The following is a 21,417-nucleotide window of genomic DNA, read 5'->3' as shown; positions in this document are numbered from 1 at the left end:
CTCCCGGACCAAGATCAGAGCAAATCAGGGGCAAAAAAAACTCCACATGTTGGGACCCTACCGGAAGTTCAAGGGGATTAACTGGTGCTCGAGAATTTCAAAGAGATTCAGACTACTCGGCGCCAAGATTCGGCGCTTTGGCAGGCTTCCGCACCGAGGGTGTCCAGATGCCTGAGAAGTTCGCAAATATTGAGGGTCTTTCCCGCAGAGAATTAAGAACTCGAATATACTCAAGCATTGGCTCTAGGTTTTCTGCTGCAGGTCACCCGGCTTGGTTCACAAGATCACTAAGTCGCACAAGAATGAGATTTGAGAAGAAAAAAAGGCGCAATATTATAAATTAACGTATACAAGACCAAATCCAACTATCCAGTATCCCAAAACACACATAGTCCCCCGTTCTCGATCCCTTATCCGGCTTAGTTGGCAGCAATAGCCTGGCAGCCAAAGACAATGTTGATAAAACCATTCTGTAGAATATCAATTAGCTGCAGTATGAAATTGACATCGGTTTCTGGAAACAAACCTGCTCAATGTTGCTGCTGCTGCAACAGGCAGCCTTAGCATCACATTGGCTCTGACGGGAGACGCCATCGACTACCGAAAAAATTAGCTTTGATCAGGTATTTGATTCTCGGAGGTAAAAACCCACCAGACTGAACATTGCTAGTAACATCGTTGCACTTGACAGTGACATTATCCAAGAGACCAACATAATATTCACCTTTGGTCTCGGAGTCGGAGATATCGTTGCAGCAGTAGAGGGTCTGCCCCTGGTCTCCACACTGCACACTGTGGTCTCCGGCATTGTCGTTCCCACCGGCAAGGGGAATTGCGGTGACGGCAGCGGTGAAGAGGAGGACAGCGAGGGACTTGATGGCAACCATTTTGATTGATTTTCGGATATTTAGGGGGCAAATGCTTAAAAGTAAAGAGTGTTTTGGGAGTTGGATGGTAATGATAGTAGAGAAGTGAAGGATGCCTAAGTGGATGAGGATAGAAAATTACGGAGGGGGGAGACTAGTATTTATACACGATATCATCAGCCGAATTGTTATTCCCCCTTGGCCTTTCTTCTTCTTCTTCCTCTTCACTGCAAATCACTTTGGTGAGCAGAGAGACGATTCAGCTCAGTGCATTCCCGTGGTTGTGGCGGTTGTCTAATCGGTCGTCGAACGGATCAAAGCTAGGTTAACCTGATATTGGCATTACCGCCGAGTGAGCCCCGACCCCCATGGCAACCCACCCACAGCAACAACGGAATACCCAGCTACCGCATAGCTCGCTGCTCTAACCGCTTCGCGCGGAGGGTTCCCTTGACTGCCGTATCTGGTTATGAGCTTCAGGGGAAAGAGTCGGATGATCCGGATAGCACAGCGGCTCACTCAAGCCCCAATTGAATCTTTTCCTCATGATACTTGAACTTTCCCTGTAGAGCTGCGGTGGCACGGAAGGGTTTACGGTAACAGATGGAACGGGATATAATTCAGTCGAATGCTACATACAAAGATTTGATGCTAGAGACCCACCAAGAACGTAAGTGCCGACACTATCTCGAGAATTTAGGGCTGAAGCGTTGGTCTTAATTTACGCTGAATCTGACGACTAGCTGGCACTTGCTATACACCACGGGTAGTATCATAAAATACACAAGCACAAACGTAAAAGGAACTATCTTGGGCCAGCTCTACCCTATTAGCTATGAGTATTGAGGTCTGCTGCTTTCGTGCACAACTACCAGTAGTGTAAACTGAGCATCATACGGAAGGGCCAACAGCCCAACCCAGTATCGTACCGTATTCGGAGGAGAACAGCTTTAAGTTAAGTGATCGCCGATCAACATTCTCGGAACCAAGGTTCCAGATATCCGCGAAACGCTCGCGATTGTTGTGCATTTGATCTGATCTGATGATCTGAGGTAAAGGGGGGTGGTAAGGCAAAGGCGGATGCTTTGGTGTCTTGGAGAACTTATTAGTGTTTAGCCCAAGCATCCCGACCCATTCGGATCAGCACTGTGTCGGAGCGGCCATCCTCGAGGAGGACAGTGGGCCCAATGCGGCGAGACGATTGAGTGCTTCCGCGACGGGCACGGGCTGAGGGAACGGCACAGCAGACAAGTGATGTCTCATGATTTGGATCTAACCTCAACACGGTTACCCCGGCAGTCGGAAAGACTACAATATGATAGAGTAGAAATAAAAACCCTTTCACAGTCCGGGTCCCAATCCCCCACGGGGTACCCATGCAGGATCTATACCTTGCAAATTTAGAGACCTGGAATACCTAAGATACTAGGGCTAATATTTAACCTCAATGACGAGTGAGTTCCGCAATACGCGTGGGGTGGGTAATGAGGACAGGCGACAGGGTAAGAGTAGCTGCAGAGAGGTCGTATGATAGGAAAAAAAAGGCCAAATGGGTAGAAGGTAAAAAAAAAAAAAAAAGTGAGAAAAGACTCTTTTCCTCCCTATTTTTTATGAACTACTGGTAATAAGAAGTACGGTCATTGTACAAGCCGAATATAGAGAGGGCGTATCGTAGTAGAGATCTTCTATGATACTCGGAGAGGTCAGTGATCAAAAGCGGACTATCGGTGAAAACACCTCAAGGTCTTGCTCTTGATGTTAGCCCAGACTAAGTCTCTTCAGCCGGGGTACAGACAGTCTTCCACCCCTGTGCCCGACATAGGGCGCGCACTAATTAATTAGAATGCGGATATACCTCCACATTCGAACTCTATCATACACAAAAGAGTAAATCCTCCTGTGCCTACCTACCCCCAATCATTCAGTTCCGTCTACCACCTGATATTCCGTAACTTTGGCCAGCGGGAAACTACCAAGATAGCTACAGTAGCAAAGCGCGGTTAGAAAAGACGTTGATATAATCTTCATCATACAATTATCCCCCCGGGAACTGCCCCCAGATGCGGTAATGAAAGAGTAGTGAACAATCGCTTAGGTTGCCCGCATGGTGTCTGACTAGGGACAACACAAGCAGAGCGCCGGAGTACTCCTGTTTTGTCCAAAGACCGACCAACAACGGGACCGAAACGCTCTGGACAACCTTCACGTTTATCCACTGCGAAGTGCTTTGTGATCAAGAGAAGAAGTGGTGGAGACCTCTAACGAGAGGGATTGAGCATAAATACCACCCCCCCTCCCTCCCTTCCCACTCATCCACTCTCCCATTCAATCACTCAACCACTCTTCACTGCTCTACTACTCCACTACTCCAATACCAATACCAACCCTCTCTTACTCTCTTACTCTCTTCCCCAAGCTTCCGCTTTATCCAAGCCCCCACAAACCAGTCAAAATGGTCTCTATCAAGTCCCTCGCCGTCATCCTCTTCGCCGCTGCCGTCACCGCAATCCCCGTTGCTGGCGGAGAAGACCATAGCAACAATGTCGAGGACAACAGCAAAAGCTGCACGGGACAGGACCAGGAGGTGTTCTGCTGCAACAAATTCACCAAGTCCAAGGGTTATGGTTCCCACGTTGCTATGTTTGACAGCATTGCCTTCGACTGTAACTCTGCGACTAGTAGCGTCCATTCTAGTTAGTATTTCCGAATGTCCGTGTTTTCAACTAAGTTAACCGGTTGAGTAGTCGATGGTGTTTCCGGACAGAGCCAGTGCAGTGAGAAGGCTGTTTGCTGCAACAGCAATGGTGCTCAGGTTTGTTTTCCGCTCCCGTTTGTGATATGTGGGCTAATCGGTATTCTACAGAATGGTTACCTCAACTTTAACTCCGGATGTTATGCTATCGCTGCCAACTAAGTCGAAGAAATCTGAATGAGCAATTTACGTGTGGATGTGAAGGAGGAATGCCAAGCATGGGATGGTCGGGTGAGGTCTTATATTGTAATTCATAATAGTAGTGTTTCTTTTCTTTCTCATATCTACCTATTCCTTTTGATCTAATACATCACATTTATCAATATCCAAAAAAATCACTACCCACCTTAGCTCAAAGATTTCCCGAGTGGCAACCTGTATGCAAGAGCTCTAGTCTCCCATCGTGTATCATACTTTGTAAAACACTCAACTCTTAGTATCAAGCCCGAAATCATGCCCGACCGCTAGATCCCCCAACCGTTGAGGCACAGCCCCAGACACGCTATCTTCCCCCTTGCGGATCGCTCCATCAGTGAGTGGTAAGCAGTGGGTACTAGTTGATGGGATCGTATTCCCATAAGTTAAGCTTACAGCCCCATTGAGGAACCTAATCGGAAAGAAATGAAGCCATTTTCGTAGACCGGCGCAGCTCAACTCTCTTCAAACCCCTCACAACTGCTTCCCAGCGCGCCCTCAATTCAGCTCCGGTATCACGGGGCTTTGCGGTGAAACTTCTGATAACTATGGCGTCAAGAAGAAGGCACAATTCGAATGGTCCTTGTGCAGCACGAGATTCTCGAAGTCAAAGGTTAAGGTCATCATCCTCTAGGTCAATCTTCAATTAAATTTCGGCTCCCGGTGGACCGGGTCATGTGCTCTTGGGATCAGCAAATATAGGGAATGTATCTCGGATTTCGGCTGGTGAAGCAGCTCCCTACAGGTTTCTGGAAAACCTCTGCAATGTACGAAGTCCAGATGGATACCTTCCTAGTCTGCAAAATCACCCCTAGCTCTACACTCCCTGAGCCTAACTTACGCAATTGATGATTTGGTTTGATTTGATTTGACCTGATTTTGTTTTACAAAGGCTCAAGTCCGATAGGATGTAGTGCTGTGAATACTTGAATAATGGAACGGTGTGCGATGTAGTCCAAAATTCCCTTCCCTAGAAGGGAGGCTAAAGGCACAGCAAAAACACAGCCCCTTTCCCTCTTCCGAGACAGAAAAAAGAAAATTTTATCACTGTAACCATATGGAGAGAGAGGAAAGCCCAAAGACAAGCACAACGTCCAATTATCCAGGTTTTTACGGTGTAGAGAGAGAGGTCAATTTGATAGTTTAAGATATACAAGACACTTATTAGATCCCCCAACCCCCACTCACCATCCATCACTCATCCGTAATTTCGTATCGTGGTTAGTTGGCGCCGGGGAAGGCAACAAAATTATTAGCAATGTTGAAGAGGCCGGCCCGCGAACATCAATTAAGTTAGCCTCCATACCAATCCAATCCACCAACCAGAATAGAATTTGACGATTCTGTCATCCATCTCAGAGGAGGAGGCACCGATAGCCCGAGATCTTCTAACATTGTTGTATTAGAAGAACGTCTGCTCCGGGCTTTCGCACATCGTGCTAGAGCCTTTGATACTGCCGGAATGGCCTACATAGCGATGTGCGTAGCCAGCTACTCTAGTATAGGGATTATAGTGACGGCAGCCGCGAAGAGGAGAATAGCGAGGGACTCGACTAAAACTATTTTGGATCGATTTCCGGGGTTGAAGCCGGAGCAAAGAGTGGAACAAGGCAGAAAGGTGTGATTTGGAAGTCTCAAAAGATGCTTGCGTAGATGATCTAAAACCCGTGAATAGGGGAAGGGGGAGTTACATCCAATCCAATCCCATCAGTAAAAAGAGTCTTTTTTTAAAAAAATAAAAAAAAAAAAAGCCCCTCCCCGGAATATCACGGACATCATTGACCGCAAGACACAATGACCCCCACCGCAATCTCATCACGTAAAAACGGATTATTCAGACACGTAGCGCTAACGCTAACCCGGCTCTGCATTTGACCGCCGATAGGACTGAGACACAGTCCGGTTCAGTCTTTCCCAATTTTCGTGTCTCAGCCCAACCCCGAGAAGGCGGACGGCCCTGGCGAAACACCATTTGTAAGGAATAGTGAACAACCGTACGGTAGTTAAACGGGATCGGCGCGGCGGGCGAGCCAGTAACTGCAAAGACACCATTCAGGTACCGTACCAGTACCTTATGTTCTTGGACGGTGCGCGGTTCAGCCGAGATGAGATTATATGAGGTCAGCTCCACTGATCCAGTAGTGATCGCCGTTGTTGTTACTGATGTCCCTGAGTGATCGACCGTGACTCCTGGAGTGCAGAGGGTGAGTCGGCGAGCTTTGGATTCGGTCGTGATAGTCGTAAAGGGTTTGCACGAGGACTGGTGGCCCGCTTCCTGAGTGAAAAAGAGAAGATGTCCGTGTCAGGAAATCATGCATAAAGACCCCCTTCTCCTCCTCCACAAGTTTCTTCTTTCCATCACCACCATCCCCATCAACTCACTCCTTCATATTACCACCACTACCAATCCACTCTACTCCCCATTCTTTAACCTTCAGTTTCGACAAACCCTTACCCAATCAATCAAAATGGTTTCAATCAAGTCCCTGCTGTTCTCTTCGCCGCCGCCGTTACCGCTGCCCCCCCTCGCTGGCAACGAGCACCATGACGGTCACAACGTCAAAGTCAATGACTCCAGCAGGACGTGCCCGGGGCAGAACCAGAAGCTCTACTGCTGCGACGACGCTGACAAAATCGGGAAAGTCGGTACCTACACTTCCGTGTTGGATAACATTAAGGTCAAATGCAACAGTGGGATCTCCAATGTCCAGAGTGGTTAGTAGCTTCTTCTAAATGTTGGTGTGGGAAAAGCTAATGAAGAGAACAGTTGATGGGGTCTCCAATCTTAGCCAGTGTAGTGCCAAGGCTGCTTGCTGTTCTAGCTCTTCCAAGCAGGTATGTTATTTACCGATGTTTTTTTTTTTGGGGGGGGGGTAGATCGTGGCTAATCAATGCTTTTAGGACGGTCTCGGCAATTCCAACATTGACTGTGTTGCCTTCACGGGTAACTAAGAGCTCTTTAGTGTTTGTGTAGGATTATTATTAGGGAGATTGGTATTGAAGGGATTGGGTATGAGATGGTGGGTGTAAATGTAGGGTGAGGGGGGAGGTTGATCATTGGCTCCTAATAGTGTCAATTTAATATTAATATCGAGCATTATTACTGCTTTCACAAACTCTAGCCATGAATTCCGCTTCCGAATTTCATTGATGGAAAGCTGTCGAAAAGGAGTAACATTGAGGATATCATACCCAGCTGTCGGCTGGCTCAGCGCTAGATACACCGAGTGATGCATCTATGAATCTATCACGCAAATATACCACCCCACTCCCCCTCATCAACCAAACTCCTTCCCGATAGACAAAAATTTAGGTCAATTTCTCCCCATCTCTTTCCCCACCCCGTGAAATTTTCCTTCAATCATCACTCACACAGTATTTCCACCTATCGCGGTATCACATATCCCACCACGCTACGCTTCCCTAGTTGTACGGTACAGTCACGGGGCGAGATAGAGGGGCGAGATAGTCGATAACTTAGTGACCAACCTAACACAAGAGCTACACGAACTCCGCCGTGCCCAGCTCGCCCCCCGAAGTGAGAGTGAACCCGGATTAGCAGTATATTTCCGCTATCCGTGGCTGTGAGAAGGTGATTGAGCGGAAGAAATTACCTATCCGACCTTCGAGCATCATAACTGGTTGTCCGAACGCCCTATCTTAATAGGCACGTGACGACCCGGTCGAAAGGTTGAAACTCGCTGACAAACATTCCAAGCCTCATAAGATTATGTAATCAAAGGGGTCTGACAGATCCCGAGAAGTAAAAGAGCACTGGTGAACGAGTATGATACTCAGAGCCGGAAGAAAAAATTTTTTTGACTTATTTCCTCCACAGTGACTATTACGGTACCCCTCTCGAGAGCATAAGGAGAAAAAAAAATTTAATTTATTCCACACGATTCCCGTAGTTTTGTGAAAAGCTGACATGTTTTATTTTATCACGCATGCACGCAAACGTTGGGAAAATGCCTTGCTGACGCTGACAAAAAAAAAAGCCATTTTTATGGAATGGGACATGATACATGCTGACAGCTGACCGTCCCTAATGTATGACGCGAGCTCTACAGCAATCCATCATAATATCACTTCTTACCATTTCTCCGTTCTTTCCCCCGAGTTCCCCCCGTCCGCCCTGGGTACCGTATGCTCCTCTCAAAAAGTCAGGGTTCAGCTGGAATTCCGTTTGCCTGCCTGCCTGTTACGGACCCCTCACCCGGAAAAAATAGTATCGCAAAGTGCCATAAAGTAATGACAAGTCAGCAGTTTTCCGCGTATACAGTCTACACGAAACAAGGTAAACCAAATTGGATCCCCTACTAGCCCCCGAGGTACTTACTGCACATAGTATATTACAGGCAACAGAACCCCCCCCTCCACGGATTCCCCCCCGAGCAAGGTCAGAACAATCACACATCGCCGTAATTCGAGCCAATCCCCCCACCCTTCCTACACTAGAAAAACAAGACAAAACAAATACAGTAACCCGGCAAGCCCACTTACTCGACCTTTCCCCTCTTCGGAACTTCACATCACAACTTCTCACTCTTACCCTGCTCGGGTGCTAGGGGTAGGTAGGTAATACAGGAGCACGCGACGGAGGAAAAAAAAGTGCAAAAAAACGGCTCATACTCTAGGTCGACCCGTAACACAAACTTCGTCGCGCGGACATGAGGAGGGGGTGCATCGCGGCGATCGAGCAAGGATGACGGAAATCTAAGACAATCGAAGAAAATGGGGAGCACACTAAGACATGCCAAACACCCTACCATTCTTGTACGGACCAGATCACGATCCAGATTGCCAACGTATCAGGACAAGTCGACCCGACATAAAAGGGAAAAAATATATATATAAAAAGCACAGCTTAATTATGGTATCGTAAAACACAAAGAGAAACGACTCTGCTCCTCAGAAAAAGGCTTATTTTTGCTCCCTGACCAACTTTCAAAATCCACTACTGATCCAGCTCAACTCACGACCTTCAAGACCAAGAATCTATAAGAAAAGAATATAAAGGAAAAGAGGGAGAACCCAAATAATTCACAACTAGAAATTACACAAAAACGCAAACCAACCCTTATGTAATAGGTTAACATCACATTTGCCAGCACCAAGTCAACCAAACCGACAGAATTGAAAATCACTTCATCCCATTTGAATGTTTTCCCAGCGAAAGCGTGGGATTAAAAAGTCATCCATCATCAAAGAGGTCGATGGAGCGCTCGGTGCTTACAAGAAGAAAGCAGCGACAGCAACACCAACAGCCAAGATGGAAAAGCTCTGGATGGAAGCGGAACCAGTGTAGGTTGGTGGAGTAGTTGGAACCGGGACGGATGTGTTCTTGGTAGGGTAAGGAACACCAGTTCCAGAAGGAATGTATGGGAGACCAGTTCCAGGGATGACAGAAGCAACCGGTTTAGAGGTCATGCTGACAGATGGACACTAATCTTAATTAGCAAACCATTCCACAGGACAGGCTTTAACAACGGGACAACTAACATTAGGGCCTCCTGGACAGACCGGAGCGACGGTGGCAACGGGAGGGCAGTGAGGTGCACCTGGGCAGACAGGCTTACTGGTGGAAGGAACAGGTTGAACATACGAGCTGTTCGGGTGGACGGGGAGACTGTAACTAGAGCTGGGAGTTGGGTGAGGCGGGTAGCACTAATTGAATCCATATTAGCAAATTGCTCCAGGTTTCGTATCAATAGGCTTGAGGGGATGAGCATACATTAGGATATCCTGGGCAGACAGAAGTCACGACAGGAGGAGTGCTGACAACCGGGGCGGAAGTAGACTTAGCGGGACAGTCAGTCTTCTCAGGCGCGCAAGAGGTGATGGTAACCATCTCGGTCTGGTAGACAACAGATCCTGGCAGAGCCATAGCGGTGGCACCGAAGACAGCGGCGGAAACGGCAATGGTAGAGAAACGCATTTTGCTTGTTTGTTTGTTGTGAATAGTTATTCCTTTATATAAAGACTTCTTTGTATAAATACCTAAAGGATAACAGTGAAGGTAGTGGGAATTAAGAGGAAAAGGAGTTTTTAAAAGAGTGTGGGGGGGTTGCTAAAAGAGCGACTGGTGAAGTGGATTGGACGCGGTAGACTGTGAGTAGTGAGGAAGGAAGGAAAGAAAGAGGGCTTGAAGATGGGGGGACTCGAGGCCATCCTTATAGGCATTGAGAGTGGGGAATTGGGATAGGGGGCAGGGGATCCAAGATTGGCTTAGGCTACGGTAGGGGAGAGGGAAAGAGAAGGAGAAAGGAAGAGGAAGATTGAGTGTGAACAAGGGCAAAAAGGGTAAAAATTAGAAGAGACAGAGAGAGAAAGGGCTTTTCTCTCCTCTCCTCTTTTCCTCTCAATCTCGGGCCACAATCCACAATCTGCAAAGCCAATCACCCTCAATTTCCCATCCCTGCACCAAATCCCAGTGACGAGCACACATACACCCGATCCAGCCCAGTGCCCCCCAAACCCAACCAGGAGAAAGCCAAAAGTGGCAAATCATCCTTCATCACCGCTCCAGGGTGACGGGAAAACCGTTTAGCTATTCCCTCCCGCCGAACCAGCCAAAGCTGCCCTTCAAACAAGTCAACAACCAATCGACAAAAAGTGCAAAAAGTGCAAAAAAAAAACAACCAAATTCCAGTGGCGACGGTACCTGATCTCCCCCATTGCCTTCCCCTTACCGCCAAGACCTTCCCATTCCAACTGAATGAGAGCAAATACCCACACTGCCAAGGAATCTAACTCCACCAATCTGGCTGAGAGGAAAAGGGCAAAGGAGCGGAATCGTCCGCTTCGTTTCACCAACCAGCAGGATAGGAAAGTCATGGACGGGTGGAGGAAGGAGAGGAAAAGAGAAGGAGGAATTGAGGGGGATCCTTCTGGACGATCCTAATTTCCGCCCTCTGCTGGTACAAGCACGGGTGGCGAGGAAGGGATGGAGGGAGCGGTCAATTCTCCAAATTGCACACTCGAATGCTCAGTACGATACAGTACTGTACAGTACAGTACGAGTACAGTTGGCTACCATACATACATACATACATATTTACATACTTGTACCCACAAACGCAAGAAGCAGGGGAACTTCCCGCACAATTTCTCTTCCGTGTTTGTGCTATGATGTGCAATTTTACAACCAAGGGGTCACCAAAGCATGGACCTCCCGTCCATTTCGCAACGCACCCACGCACGCACTTCCCGTCCCCCCCCCTCATATTAAAAAAAGAAGGATCCACAAAGCTCCCACAACAATCGACGCAAGGGCAAGACCAGACCTCCTTTACTTTTTTATTACTCGAGCACACTCTTTTCCATCCGTTTTTTGTGCCCTCTTTTTCACCACTTGAAAGTACTCGTACTCGAGTACAGTACTGTACAAGTACGAGTACAAGTGCCGTAAGTTACTTGCACTCAAGTAAGTGTGTGGGTGGTGGGTAGGACACAGTGCGCCATGCTATGCCGTGCCATGCCGTATCACTCGAAAACCTTATTTTGCGGATTGGAGACCGAAGTGAACCCTCAATGCATCCCATCAACCAAGCGACAGCGTCAATCAATAATTATAATACAGCATGATGCAAATTTCCTAGCCCAGTGCAGCCTCCCTGACTGCGATCATCCTAATTGTACTAGTACAGTACGCTCCATTCCGTTTCCCATTCCTACAATTCCCGCTATCGATGGCAAGCTGACATTCACAACATTCCAATGTTCACAGTTATTCCCATGCCAGCACTCATACAGGGACCAACAATCTCTTTCACAATCACAATGGCAACATGCTGTCGACAACACGGGTATGTGTGGTACAGTGCTTTTGAAAATGTTGACGCCGTGCGCAGTATATATACTCGTACTGTACCGGTACCGGTGTGATGTTGTAGGGTATGAATAATGGATGGATGGACGAGGTATGAGCCCGCGTTCCAGGGATTGATTGACTGATATGATGGGCTCTTGTACTTGTAGCGTAGCATGTTGTAGAAGGTGGTTTATCCTTGCGAAGAGGCTCGAAGTTGGCGAGCGAGCGATACCGGTACTGTGGAGCCTTCGGGTACAGTGGGTGCACTACCGTATCATACCGGTACGAGTAGATGAGGCCACCGCCCCTATTTTTGTGCATGAAATGCGGTACGGCGCGATGTCGTGGGCTGCGTTTTGTGGGGAGGACTTGGCCAGATTAAAGACGGAGAAGAGATGATGCTCACTAGAGTACTGTACAGTCCAAGAAAAATGAGGAGGAAGGAAGATAATATTTACAGTGCGCTACGAGGAGAGACCGCCGAAAGAAAGGGCCCAAAGGAAGACTGAAAGAATGATAACCCAGAGGAAAAAAATACAAATATCACGAAACAAACAGACCCAAATCGAGTGAACTTTTGTGTAAACCTTCCCCCCCTCCCCTCTTTTTTCTTTTATCAGGCCCAACTCAATTCACCAACAATGTTCCGGTCTGTCTTAGCCAACCTTCCCGTCATGCCGAGGATAAAATAAGGAAAAGCCTATACACAGCACCCACACACAACGAAAAACAGGAGTGAGAGAGAGAAAATGCTTTTTTTGTTGCCGGCTGCTGATCGCTGGAACATCGCCGAGAACGAAACCAAGATGGGAATGGACAAGGCAAGCGGATAGTAATAAATAAGAATTATTGGATCCACAGTGAGGCGCAAAAAAAACTTTACTGGAAAGAATTCAGAACCCACATTTAATAAAACAAACTTTCGTCCTCTACCGGTACTGTAATCCCCTAACACAGCATTCAACGATTTTCCACCTGCCCTTCTATTTCTTGGGCCCGGGGCCAGCAGCACCTCCGCGCCTCTTGGGGTTAGTTCTTGTAGGTTTCTTCTTCGGGGCTACCGGTTCGCTGCTGCCTTCGATGAATTTCATGAGCTCGTCGATGCTCCGAGGGTCCATTCTCCCCAACCCAGACGCGGAGGTCGCCGATCCAGCTACTCCGTGGGGAGCGACGGATCCTTGACCAACCTGGGGCTGCGGACGAGTTGACATAGTTACGTGTGGTGTCATGGGGAATCCCCGTTTCTTACGCTCCTGGATGTCCTTTGCCTGCTTCGCAAGGATCACGGCGTTCTGAGTGAGCTGATCGAGCCAGCTCTCGGCTTCTTTAGTGTTGCGGTCGTTCGGCCCGAGCTTGGCGTGGAAGACGTTGTAGGCATCGCGCATCCTATTGACAGCTCCCTTGGAATCATGGTCGAGGGCAAGAGCCTGCGCAAGCTGAAAGTAGAGAGTGGCCGTATGCGGAGATTGCTTCCCGAAAATAGATTCGCAAACCGCCAAGGATGCCTCAAACCACTTCCGGGAGTCGGTGTAATGCTTCAGTGCTTGAAGCATTACGGCAACGTTGTTCATTGTCGTGACCGAATCTGGGTGTGCCTGGCCGTATATAATCCTCCAGAAACCGAGTGCATGCTTGATGTAAGCAAGTGCTGTCTTGGTATTTCCGTTCGCGTGCTCAAAGAGTCCCAAGTTGAGGTAGTTGAGTAGCGTCTCGGCAGAATCAATTCCCAATGTCCTCTCCGATACAATTACCGCTTTTCTGGCTAATTCTACGGCAGCAGTCTTCTCCTCTAGTTGGTAATACAGCATGGAAAGCGTATTGTAAACGCGAGCTACTTCGGGATGCAAGACACCGTAGATTTGCTCGTGCAGCGAAAGAGATTCGAGAAGGAGTTCTTGCCCCATTTCCTTATGATCTTGAATGAGCGACATCCGGCCAGCCTCGAGTGCCTCCTCAGCCAACAGACTCTGCAGCATTATCGCATTAGTAAGTGGCTAGTCAATTAATGTAAAACCGCCACAATAAATTAGAGTACCTTAGAAGATGAATCCTTGACAACTGGTACCACGTTCATAATATCCTCGGGATCGAATGTTATCGAGGGGCGCTTGGGAATAGGCGCCTCATGTATCGATGTCACGGGCGACTTCTTCTTGCTGCTCGACCTGCCCTTTGAATTTCCATTAGTAGATGGCGATGCCTCACTATTGACCTTTGCAGCCACTGATGTGGGTTTGGGAGCGCCAAATTCATAATTCTTGATTTTCATTTGGAGACCAAACTTGAGAGCAATCTCTCGAAGCATTTGAAGATGTTTGATGCCGCTAATCCAATCTTCTTGAAGGCTGTACCGATACCTCTTGCTGACCTCCTTTTCAATACTCGCTCGGAGACCCTCAATGGTTAATTTCTCGAAGCCAAAGTCGGCATCATGATACAGCTTCCAGAGACCTTCATCAGGGATAACCTTTGGGTTAGGGTTGTGCTCGGCTCCCAGGAGGCAGTTAAGGAAATGCGAAACACAAAAAGGGACCAACGGGCCGGGGAGACCACGGAGCATGGCATTCAAAATATGCTTACACGCCCTAGAAACCATCTCTTGAATTGCAAGGGTCTTGATGGAGCCTAATTTGGTCCCTTCCTCATCTGCCAAAGAGGCAATCACTCCAAGATAGCGAACATTGACACCTCGCTTGTGCATGAGACAGGAGAGAGAATGGCCGTCCATGGGTGATCCGACCTCGCCTTCGGCTAAATCAGAAATCTGACAATGCGTTAGCTGGGTAATTTTGTTTTCTTTTTCTTCGGGGGACCGAAAAAGATTTACCAATCTTGGTATTGCCGTTGTTAACAGGAAATTGCAAGCATCTCTGACATCTTTCTCGTCTTTCTCCATTTGCACCTTTTCCTCCTCTGTTTCCGGTTTTTGACCGGAGAGAACATCAGGATTCAGTGAGAATTCAAAGCTAGAAATGTCAATACTGTTGACTGGTTCCTCAAGCTTCTTCTCTTGGACATCTTCCTCGAACTTCGTTTCTAAAGTGTTAGCATTAAATTTGTTTCAGTGGTTTTTGTGGAAACAACCTTCTCAGTGGCTTCACCCTTGGCCTCGCCCTCCTCCCCAGCATAGGCCTTCGCCTCATCAGACTTCTTCTGGTCCTCCCCCTTGGCCACCTTTCGCTTTTCCATTTCAGCAGAAACATATTCCCGCATCTTGGTCTTCCAAAAGCTCTCTACAAGTTCTGGCCTAAGAACAGCCATCCTATGAGGATACCCTTTCTCCGACTCCTCACCTTCAGTCCCCTTCCAATGTTTCTCCAAAAAGTCCACATCCAAAGGCGTAGTTCTGTATAGGTCCAAAACGTACTTCCTCCCATCAGTTCCAAGCAAACCCTTAGTTTCCACAGAGGCTACGAGTTCATGCTTCTTTCCCTCCTTGTCCCAGACGTTATGCTTCTTAACCCTCATGGCTCGGCTCATTATCTCAAAGAGCGGAACAAACGATTCAGTGGTAGCAACAACGTCCTTGCCTTCGACACCACCATAATCAATCTGACTCTGGCCCTCTTCTCGTGGCCTGAATATTCCCGGCACGATACTCTGAGCCACCAACCTTCTTCCGAGGTAATCTACAACGACAGTTCCAGGTGTGGACAGCCCCGGAATATCCAATCCGTTAACATACTTGACACCCATAACATCCTTTCCAGTAGCCACTCGAGCAGCCTCGTCGCCACCCTCGCTAGAAAATGTTCCGACACCATCTGCGCCGTACGAGAAGAAAATGTTATTGTAGACATAAATCTGCGCATCTCTTCCTTCAGTAGGATTTAGCGGAGCTACTTCACCCTTAGCAATCAGAACAACCCCACGAACGGCAGCGTCAGTGTAATCGGCGAACAGCTTGGATAGAAGTCTCTCGCGGAACACACGCTCCTGTACAGTCTCCCTCGGAAGTTCCCGGGTAGATTGGAACTCCTCATTGAAATCGCGGAGAGAATCAACATTCTCTGTTCCAGCGATCAAATAGGTTTCTTGAGGGCGGGCCACGTCAGACTGGTGATTATAATATTTAGTATCTGGCCCTGGAACCAACCAGGGTGCTGCCGGAATAGCATTTGTGGGCGCAAAAGTGACCAAAGCTTCTTTCTTAGCATTCCATTCTTGCAACGCATGGAATTCCTTATTGAAGGATGGGGAAATTAATCCCAAGAGGGCGATTAGCGAGTGTGCAGAGAAATCCTTGGGCGCGAGTTTAGGCGCAGGGTCAAATTTGTTACTGCTAGACCGGTTGACGTAGAACCCAGATACATGTGAAGTGATGTGGAATTGTTCGCCCTCAAGTGTAGTAACCTGAATATAAATCAAGTGTCCTCTCTGACGGAGGTGGTGCGGTGGGGGGTTCCAGGGTGATAGGGCGATGCTTTTGACACACTTTGGCGCTGGATGAACCGGAAATTTTGGAAGGAATTGATCCAGCGAAGCCGGTGCGTTAAAATCAAAGCCAGCCATAGGTTGTGGTTCCTCTGTGATTGGCTTCTTAGAATCATCTCTGTTCTCGACCCCAATTCCGTCAAACAAACACAGACCAGCACTGATTCCATTGACAAGATCTATACGAGGCCCGGCAGCACCAATCAACTCCCGTACTCGTAATAAATGCAATCTAGCATCCTTCTCTGTATATGGGTCCTCCACCAGAATCAGTTCAGAGTCGGGTGTGATTCCCGGAACGTCTGATAGCTCAACAAAGTCGCTAATCCGAGTACCGTTGTGCTCAAGGTGAAAGCATGTGTATTGGAAAGTGTCTGGTAACTCAATGATTGACTGACGGATATCCTGTACTTGTTCCGAGGTTGATACCTATACGAGATCTTTGTTAGATTTGTTAAAGAGAAGGAAACGAAATGAGAAGAGGGGGGAAAAAAAAGCGAAAGAAATGTTTGTTGCAATCTGTCTACGCTGTAGGACGCACCATTATTTGCATGCTATTTGGGTGGTGCGGGAGTTTAACGGTCAGTTGGAAAACTATTAAATTCATAGAGTTAGTCCGTTCCATTATCTCTCTCGAGTGCGTCGGCGCTATTTCAACTAGAGAAGAAAAAAAACCACCCCGCCATAGCAATATACCCCGCGTGTCTCATATATGGGTTGACAACTCACGATCATGAAGCTGGGGAGCACCAGCCCCATCCTGAAAAATCTCTTCCCTCTCATTTCTTTCAGTGGTAGGTTGAGAAGTAACTTTGCTAGTGTCTATCGGTGACAGAGTTCCTTCGTCAGTTTAAATGTTTTCTGGGTAGTAACAACTTCAAGGTTTTTCACCCCCGCAAGTAGACTGAGTCGGAAGCGAAAAATTGGAAACCGAGCGATTGAGTAAAAAGAAATAGCGCAATGGAGGAATACTCACTTGCATCGAGAGCCTCATCTCCAGTACGGATTTTCTCAGATATGTTTGCCATAATGATTGAGTGAGTTGAAAAGAGGGTGAGACGAAGAAAAACGTTGAATATTGAAATGAAAATCACGGGTCCGACTCCGCAATCCTTTCGGCACAGATGTCGCGGGGATATACGAACCTTCCTCTTTTCTTATTCAAAGGGGGACACAGGAAGGAGAAGAAGAAAAAAGGATGAGAAGGAAAGTGGAAGGGTAGATTTTATCCTCTTCCTCGAAGGGTCAATGAAGGAGGGAAAGAAGTGAGAAAAAAGGGTTCGAATATTTTTTTTGTGCCCACTCCAATGTCACTGCTCTTTAGTGCTGCCACCACTTTCCTTTTCTAGTCTTCCTTGTCTTCTACCAGGAATCCTCACGCCCCCACAAAAAATCCAGGGCGAAAATAGACCGGTGGGACCTTTAACCCTCCGCACAAATTTCTCTCCGGCGGTTTTTCGGTAAATTCTTTTTGGGACGAAAGGGATAAGTTAACGGTGTAGAAGAGAAAACATTCAATGAATCACGAGTGACAATTATCTGTGTACAAGCGGTACTCGAGTACTGTACTCAAGCGCAAGTCATGTAAGTATTGGCATGGTGATCAGAAAAAAGGTCACGACCACAGACTATCAAGGTAGATTTCATCTACTGTTTGTCAAAATAATTGACCCTCGATTGACCCTGTTCACCGCTGTTGATCCCGTCCGGGAGTCTCAATTCGCCGGAAATTTCAGCTTCTCCCGAATGCACACCTTTCTCCACTTGCCAAGCAAGCAAGCAAGCAAGCAAGCAAGCAAGCAAGCAAGCAAGCAAGCAAGCAAGCAAGCAAGCGTGACTATTGATTAACTTATCGCCGAATTTCGTCAACCCTATTTATCTGTAACCCTCAACATCCGATTCCCAGACCTCTATATGAACAGGACATCCACCATCTCTATCGCAATGCCGAAACGAATCAAGGCAACTAAAGGGAAAACAAAACGCCGGTCACGAGTCTGTGCTACAAAACAAGGACGGCATGGTATATATATATATATATATATTGATAGGAAAGGAAAGGCAAGAGGAGAAAAAGAGCAAGAGGGCGGGAGAAGGAAATATATCACAAGAAAACGGGCTTCTCTGACTAAGAAAGCAGATGGACGTGGGTCCGCACCCGGGCTCATCTAGAATGACCGTAGGTATGGGGTGTAGGCTTGCTACTGATGGTGTACGTGCAGGCAGTGGTGACATCCAACAAGTGTCAAATCTGAGAATAGTAGTGGGTATGGAATTTATCATGTGTTTGGGGGAATTGCCCACCTTAAGAATCATCTTCCTCTTCCCCTTTCACCTTTTCGCCACAAGTAACATCGAAATGTATGGATTTTTCAATATTGCCCCTGTAGTTTTTAACTGTCATATTGTATTTCCCGCCATGCCAAAGATCCTGTTCGCTAAATCAGCATTTACTGCAAACCAATCTATAGAGGAGTCTTCGAAATATTTACCTTGATGGTCAATTCCTTTGTTCTGCCCAAGCTCTCAATGTCACTAATTCTCTCAAGAGTATCTTCCAAGTACTGAGCAAAGCCAGGTTCCCCGCAAACTTCCCGGAAAGCATTCTGCATGGGCACAGAATCAGCTCTAACACGTGCCTTGGAATCAATGGTAAAAATGTTGATGTGGTCAAACTCCTCAATGAATTCTGCCCGGGTCATGATCTGTCTGGCCCGGTATAAAGGTACCTCAGGCAATTCGTGGCCAATCTCGGGATTGTAACGGTTGTATTCACCAGCATCCGCCTGCTCCATGTCTACTAGGTGCTTGACGAGAACCATGGCAGAAGATGCAAACTTCTGTTGGTCCATGACGTCATCATCCATCTCAGAACCAAGAAGGCCGCATTTGTTCTAATACATAAATCCGGTCAGCAATGGCCAATGTGATAGCAGGAAAGCGACGGCCAAACCAATAACCAAGTCTTCTCAATTTCGCAGATTTCCTTGCACTTGGCAATCATATCCTCTTCCCGAGCGACTTTGTTCAAGAAGGCAAGTCTTCCGCCCACCAATTCGTACACCCGTTCTAAAACGTCCATGCTTGCCATTTCATGTTTGTATTTTGCCCTGTAATTTTTCAATGCCGTGATAGCCTTTTCCTTGGAGAGATCCTTAACAGATATGAGCTCCATTCTTGACCCATATTGCTTTAGACGCTCGTAAACCCTATCCCATTATATTGGCGCTGCCGCAGAACAAGCAGAGTGATTTGGGGAAACGCACCAATAATCATCACTATTGAAAATCAAAGTAACCAATCCACTAGCAGCCCAGGATTCTGCTTTCTGTTGTAGTAGTTCCAGCAGATCTTTCCCATCATCGTCATTGCGTAATAAATGCATGCTGTTGACAATCATGATGAGAGGTTTACCGGTCGCCTTTCTGCGTATTAGTGCTACCTTTTCGAGTTTGTTCAGTGCGCGTTCGATGTCAAGGAGGGCCGTTGTATCCCGAGGTCCACGGATAGAAAACAGGGAGCCGATATAATCTTCATGCTGTTATGGATCTCAGTATCAAAGTGCTGAGGTTGATTGGTGGGGAGAAGGTACAAATTCAAAATCAAGAGCTTTGCCAAGTCGGATTCGGAAGATTTCAGGGTCTGCATGGGCCTCCATCATAGAACAAGCTTCGCCTTTAATTTTGTGCATCGCACTTAGCAGATGTTAGCTGGGTGTCTACAAGACTAGATGAAAGATTATGTACTTACGCAAGTAGCATCGATGTTTTTCCGGTTCCCTTTGAAGAGTTCAGCGTTGGGCGTCACAAATTACATTCATAGGGAGATTTATCACCTTTTCTCCAATAAGTAGATAATAGTGCCCTTGCTCCTCTCCGCTTACAATGCTATCGATCTTGTCTTGTGCCTCTAACATTACCCTAGGAGCACAAATATTAGTTCCTGGAGGCGCCACGGATTTCAGAACCTTAAGTATCAACAATGGGCAAGTGAAGACCAAAGCAATAGAATTGGTGGGGTAAATATCCCTAAACGGGACATCGGGGGGCAGCATGCAAGAAATTTCAAAAAGCTTCAGATCGCAGAAACACTTGAAAGGATTGGGTTACGGAAGAAAGCGAGTGGGATGTTTTGTGAAAGAGTCGAGAGGTTCGGGGTACCATGGCTCCTCATTATCGCTATAGCAAGCTGTAGCCATGTTCAATGCCGGATCCCCCTGGTTGAACGCATTATCGATTTTCTGTAAGACGAGTCTTTTGTAGTACTTGTGATAAGTGTATCCGGCTAATCTAGAGGTAAAATTTCCAGAATATTAGTTATCGGGATCACCATAACAGTCGACATTAGAGACCGTTTCCATACCCTAATATCGCGAGAGATGCTCCAGTTGTGGCTGCAGATTCAAACATTTTCCATGCAGTCCCTTTTAATTTGTGTTTCGTATCGTCCTCTCCCCCAGGAGGTTTCCCCCCTCCTCTTCGACTGCTCCCTCTATTGCCATCGTCGGCCCTGGGCGATCCGTGGTGCGTTCCACCCCCGCGGGTTCCTCCCGTCTGGTCACCCCCCAGTGCTGCCATATCCTCAATCAATCCCCATTTCTGTGTGCTCGGTTGGGGCTGCAGGTCGGTGCTGGGACCAAATTGATAGTCGTTGCCACCTCCAACACTGTTGGGTTGATTTGTGCTCCAGCGCTTCTGTTGCAAGATACAGGGGGGGAGAAACAACCCATGCTGCGGGCTCTTGGTGCTGAAAAGTGAGGAGCGACGAGTCCGCTGGAAAGAACGGGGTATAATCATCGCCATGCTCGAAAGGTAAACAAAAATAGCAAAACCGATGGAAAAGAATTTCAATCAACAAGAGGATACCGATTGATGCTTTTCGCTCCTGCCTCCTCTCTTAAGCTGAGTTTGGGGGGGGGGGTTGAAACACGGGGATGAAGGTCGTTAAAAGCGTCCACCCAGAGAATGAGTACAGACTCTAAATTAAAGGGGCTCTGATAAAATTTGCGCTTGGACTTGGGGATCAGCAACCAGGGCCTGAAGGGCAGAAGAATTGGATAGCTCCTCCCCTGGGTCAAGAATATCTGTGGCGGTGGTGGTGTATGGTACCTTACTGGTAGATTTATTTATTTTTGGTAGGGAGATTCTGGTGCGGTAGGGGAAATACGAACAAGCATAGTACGGTAACTGAAATCATAGTAAAGATGTCATGACGAGGTCTTGTACAGTACTTGAGAATATCGATGCCGCGCAGCAGCGGGGAGTACGGAGTCTTTTAATCTAAGGGACACCTGCAGTCTTCCAGTAAATGATTACTGTCAAATTTAACCCTCCCTTCTGTATGGTAAGTTACCAGTA

General features: G+C 47.4%; 4 protein-coding genes; all 4 read right to left on the bottom strand.

Moving 5' to 3' along the window:
- Window positions 1-317: 317 nt before the first annotated feature.
- On the bottom strand, window positions 318-1,137 carry GSTUM_00003102001 (uncharacterized protein). XM_002836666.2 has 3 exons: window positions 653-1,137; window positions 527-597; window positions 318-470 (listed from the first exon to the last, which is right to left on the bottom strand). The coding sequence occupies exons 1-3, from the start codon at window positions 885-887 to the stop codon at window positions 420-422; spliced, it is 357 nt and encodes a 118-aa protein (XP_002836712.1). The 5' UTR covers window positions 888-1,137; the 3' UTR covers window positions 318-419.
- Window positions 1,138-8,645: 7,508 nt separating this feature from the next.
- GSTUM_00003101001 (uncharacterized protein) lies at window positions 8,646-10,745 on the bottom strand. XM_002836665.2 has 5 exons: window positions 10,478-10,745; window positions 9,814-10,396; window positions 9,548-9,755; window positions 9,316-9,480; window positions 8,646-9,258 (listed from the first exon to the last, which is right to left on the bottom strand). The coding sequence occupies exons 3-5, from the start codon at window positions 9,749-9,751 to the stop codon at window positions 9,046-9,048; spliced, it is 582 nt and encodes a 193-aa protein (XP_002836711.1). The 5' UTR covers window positions 9,752-9,755; window positions 9,814-10,396; window positions 10,478-10,745; the 3' UTR covers window positions 8,646-9,045.
- A 1,259-nt stretch (window positions 10,746-12,004) lies between these two features.
- On the bottom strand, window positions 12,005-17,271 carry GSTUM_00003100001 (uncharacterized protein). XM_002836664.2 has 7 exons: window positions 17,037-17,271; window positions 16,790-16,882; window positions 16,602-16,654; window positions 14,711-16,489; window positions 14,454-14,654; window positions 13,662-14,390; window positions 12,005-13,593 (listed from the first exon to the last, which is right to left on the bottom strand). Exons 1-7 carry the CDS (start codon window positions 17,086-17,088, stop codon window positions 12,610-12,612), a joined length of 3,891 nt encoding a protein of 1,296 aa, XP_002836710.1. The 5' UTR covers window positions 17,089-17,271; the 3' UTR covers window positions 12,005-12,609.
- A 544-nt stretch (window positions 17,272-17,815) lies between these two features.
- Window positions 17,816-20,862, bottom strand: GSTUM_00003099001 (uncharacterized protein; the record flags this gene model as incomplete). XM_002836663.2 has 10 exons in its annotated part: window positions 17,816-18,311; window positions 18,365-18,491; window positions 18,553-18,954; window positions 19,014-19,269; window positions 19,327-19,598; window positions 19,653-19,755; window positions 19,811-19,839; window positions 19,896-19,980; window positions 20,221-20,349; window positions 20,423-20,862. 9 exons carry the CDS (start codon window positions 20,860-20,862, stop codon window positions 18,366-18,368), a joined length of 1,842 nt encoding a protein of 613 aa, XP_002836709.1. The 3' UTR covers window positions 17,816-18,311; window position 18,365.
- Between the last annotated feature and the right edge of the window lie 555 nt (window positions 20,863-21,417).

Source organism: Tuber melanosporum (genome assembly GCF_000151645.1).
Source record: "Tuber melanosporum whole genome shotgun sequence assembly, scaffold_157, strain Mel28".
NCBI lineage: Eukaryota > Fungi > Ascomycota > Pezizomycetes > Pezizales > Tuberaceae > Tuber > Tuber melanosporum.
This window is presented reverse-complemented; position numbering and strand designations above follow the sequence as displayed.

Excerpts from the sequence above, each read along its gene's own strand:
- GSTUM_00003102001 (XM_002836666.2), bottom strand. The coding sequence starts at position 887 with ATGGTTGCCATCAAGTCCCTCGCTGTCCTCCTCTTCACCGCTGCCGTC. Across the intron at positions 598-652 it reads TACTAGCAATGTTCAGTCTG|TCGATGGCGTCTCCCGTCAG; the intron begins GTGGGTTTTTAC and ends TTTTTTCGGTAG. Across the intron at positions 471-526 it reads GCAGCAGCAACATTGAGCAG|AATGGTTTTATCAACATTGT; the intron begins GTTTGTTTCCAG and ends GATATTCTACAG.
- GSTUM_00003101001 (XM_002836665.2), bottom strand. The coding sequence starts at position 9,751 with ATGCGTTTCTCTACCATTGCCGTTTCCGCCGCTGTCTTCGGTGCCACC. Across the intron at positions 9,481-9,547 it reads TCTGCCCAGGATATCCTAAT|TGCTACCCGCCTCACCCAAC; the intron begins GTATGCTCATCC and ends GGATTCAATTAG. Across the intron at positions 9,259-9,315 it reads TCTGTCCAGGAGGCCCTAAT|TGTCCATCTGTCAGCATGAC; the intron begins GTTAGTTGTCCC and ends AATTAAGATTAG.
- GSTUM_00003100001 (XM_002836664.2), bottom strand. The coding sequence starts at position 17,088 with ATGGCAAACATATCTGAGAAAATCCGTACTGGAGATGAGGCTCTCGAT. Across the intron at positions 16,655-16,789 it reads TGCTCCCCAGCTTCATGATC|TTTTCCAACTGACCGTTAAA; the intron begins GTGAGTTGTCAA and ends TGAATTTAATAG. Across the intron at positions 16,490-16,601 it reads CAAATAGCATGCAAATAATG|GTATCAACCTCGGAACAAGT; the intron begins GTGCGTCCTACA and ends GATCTCGTATAG.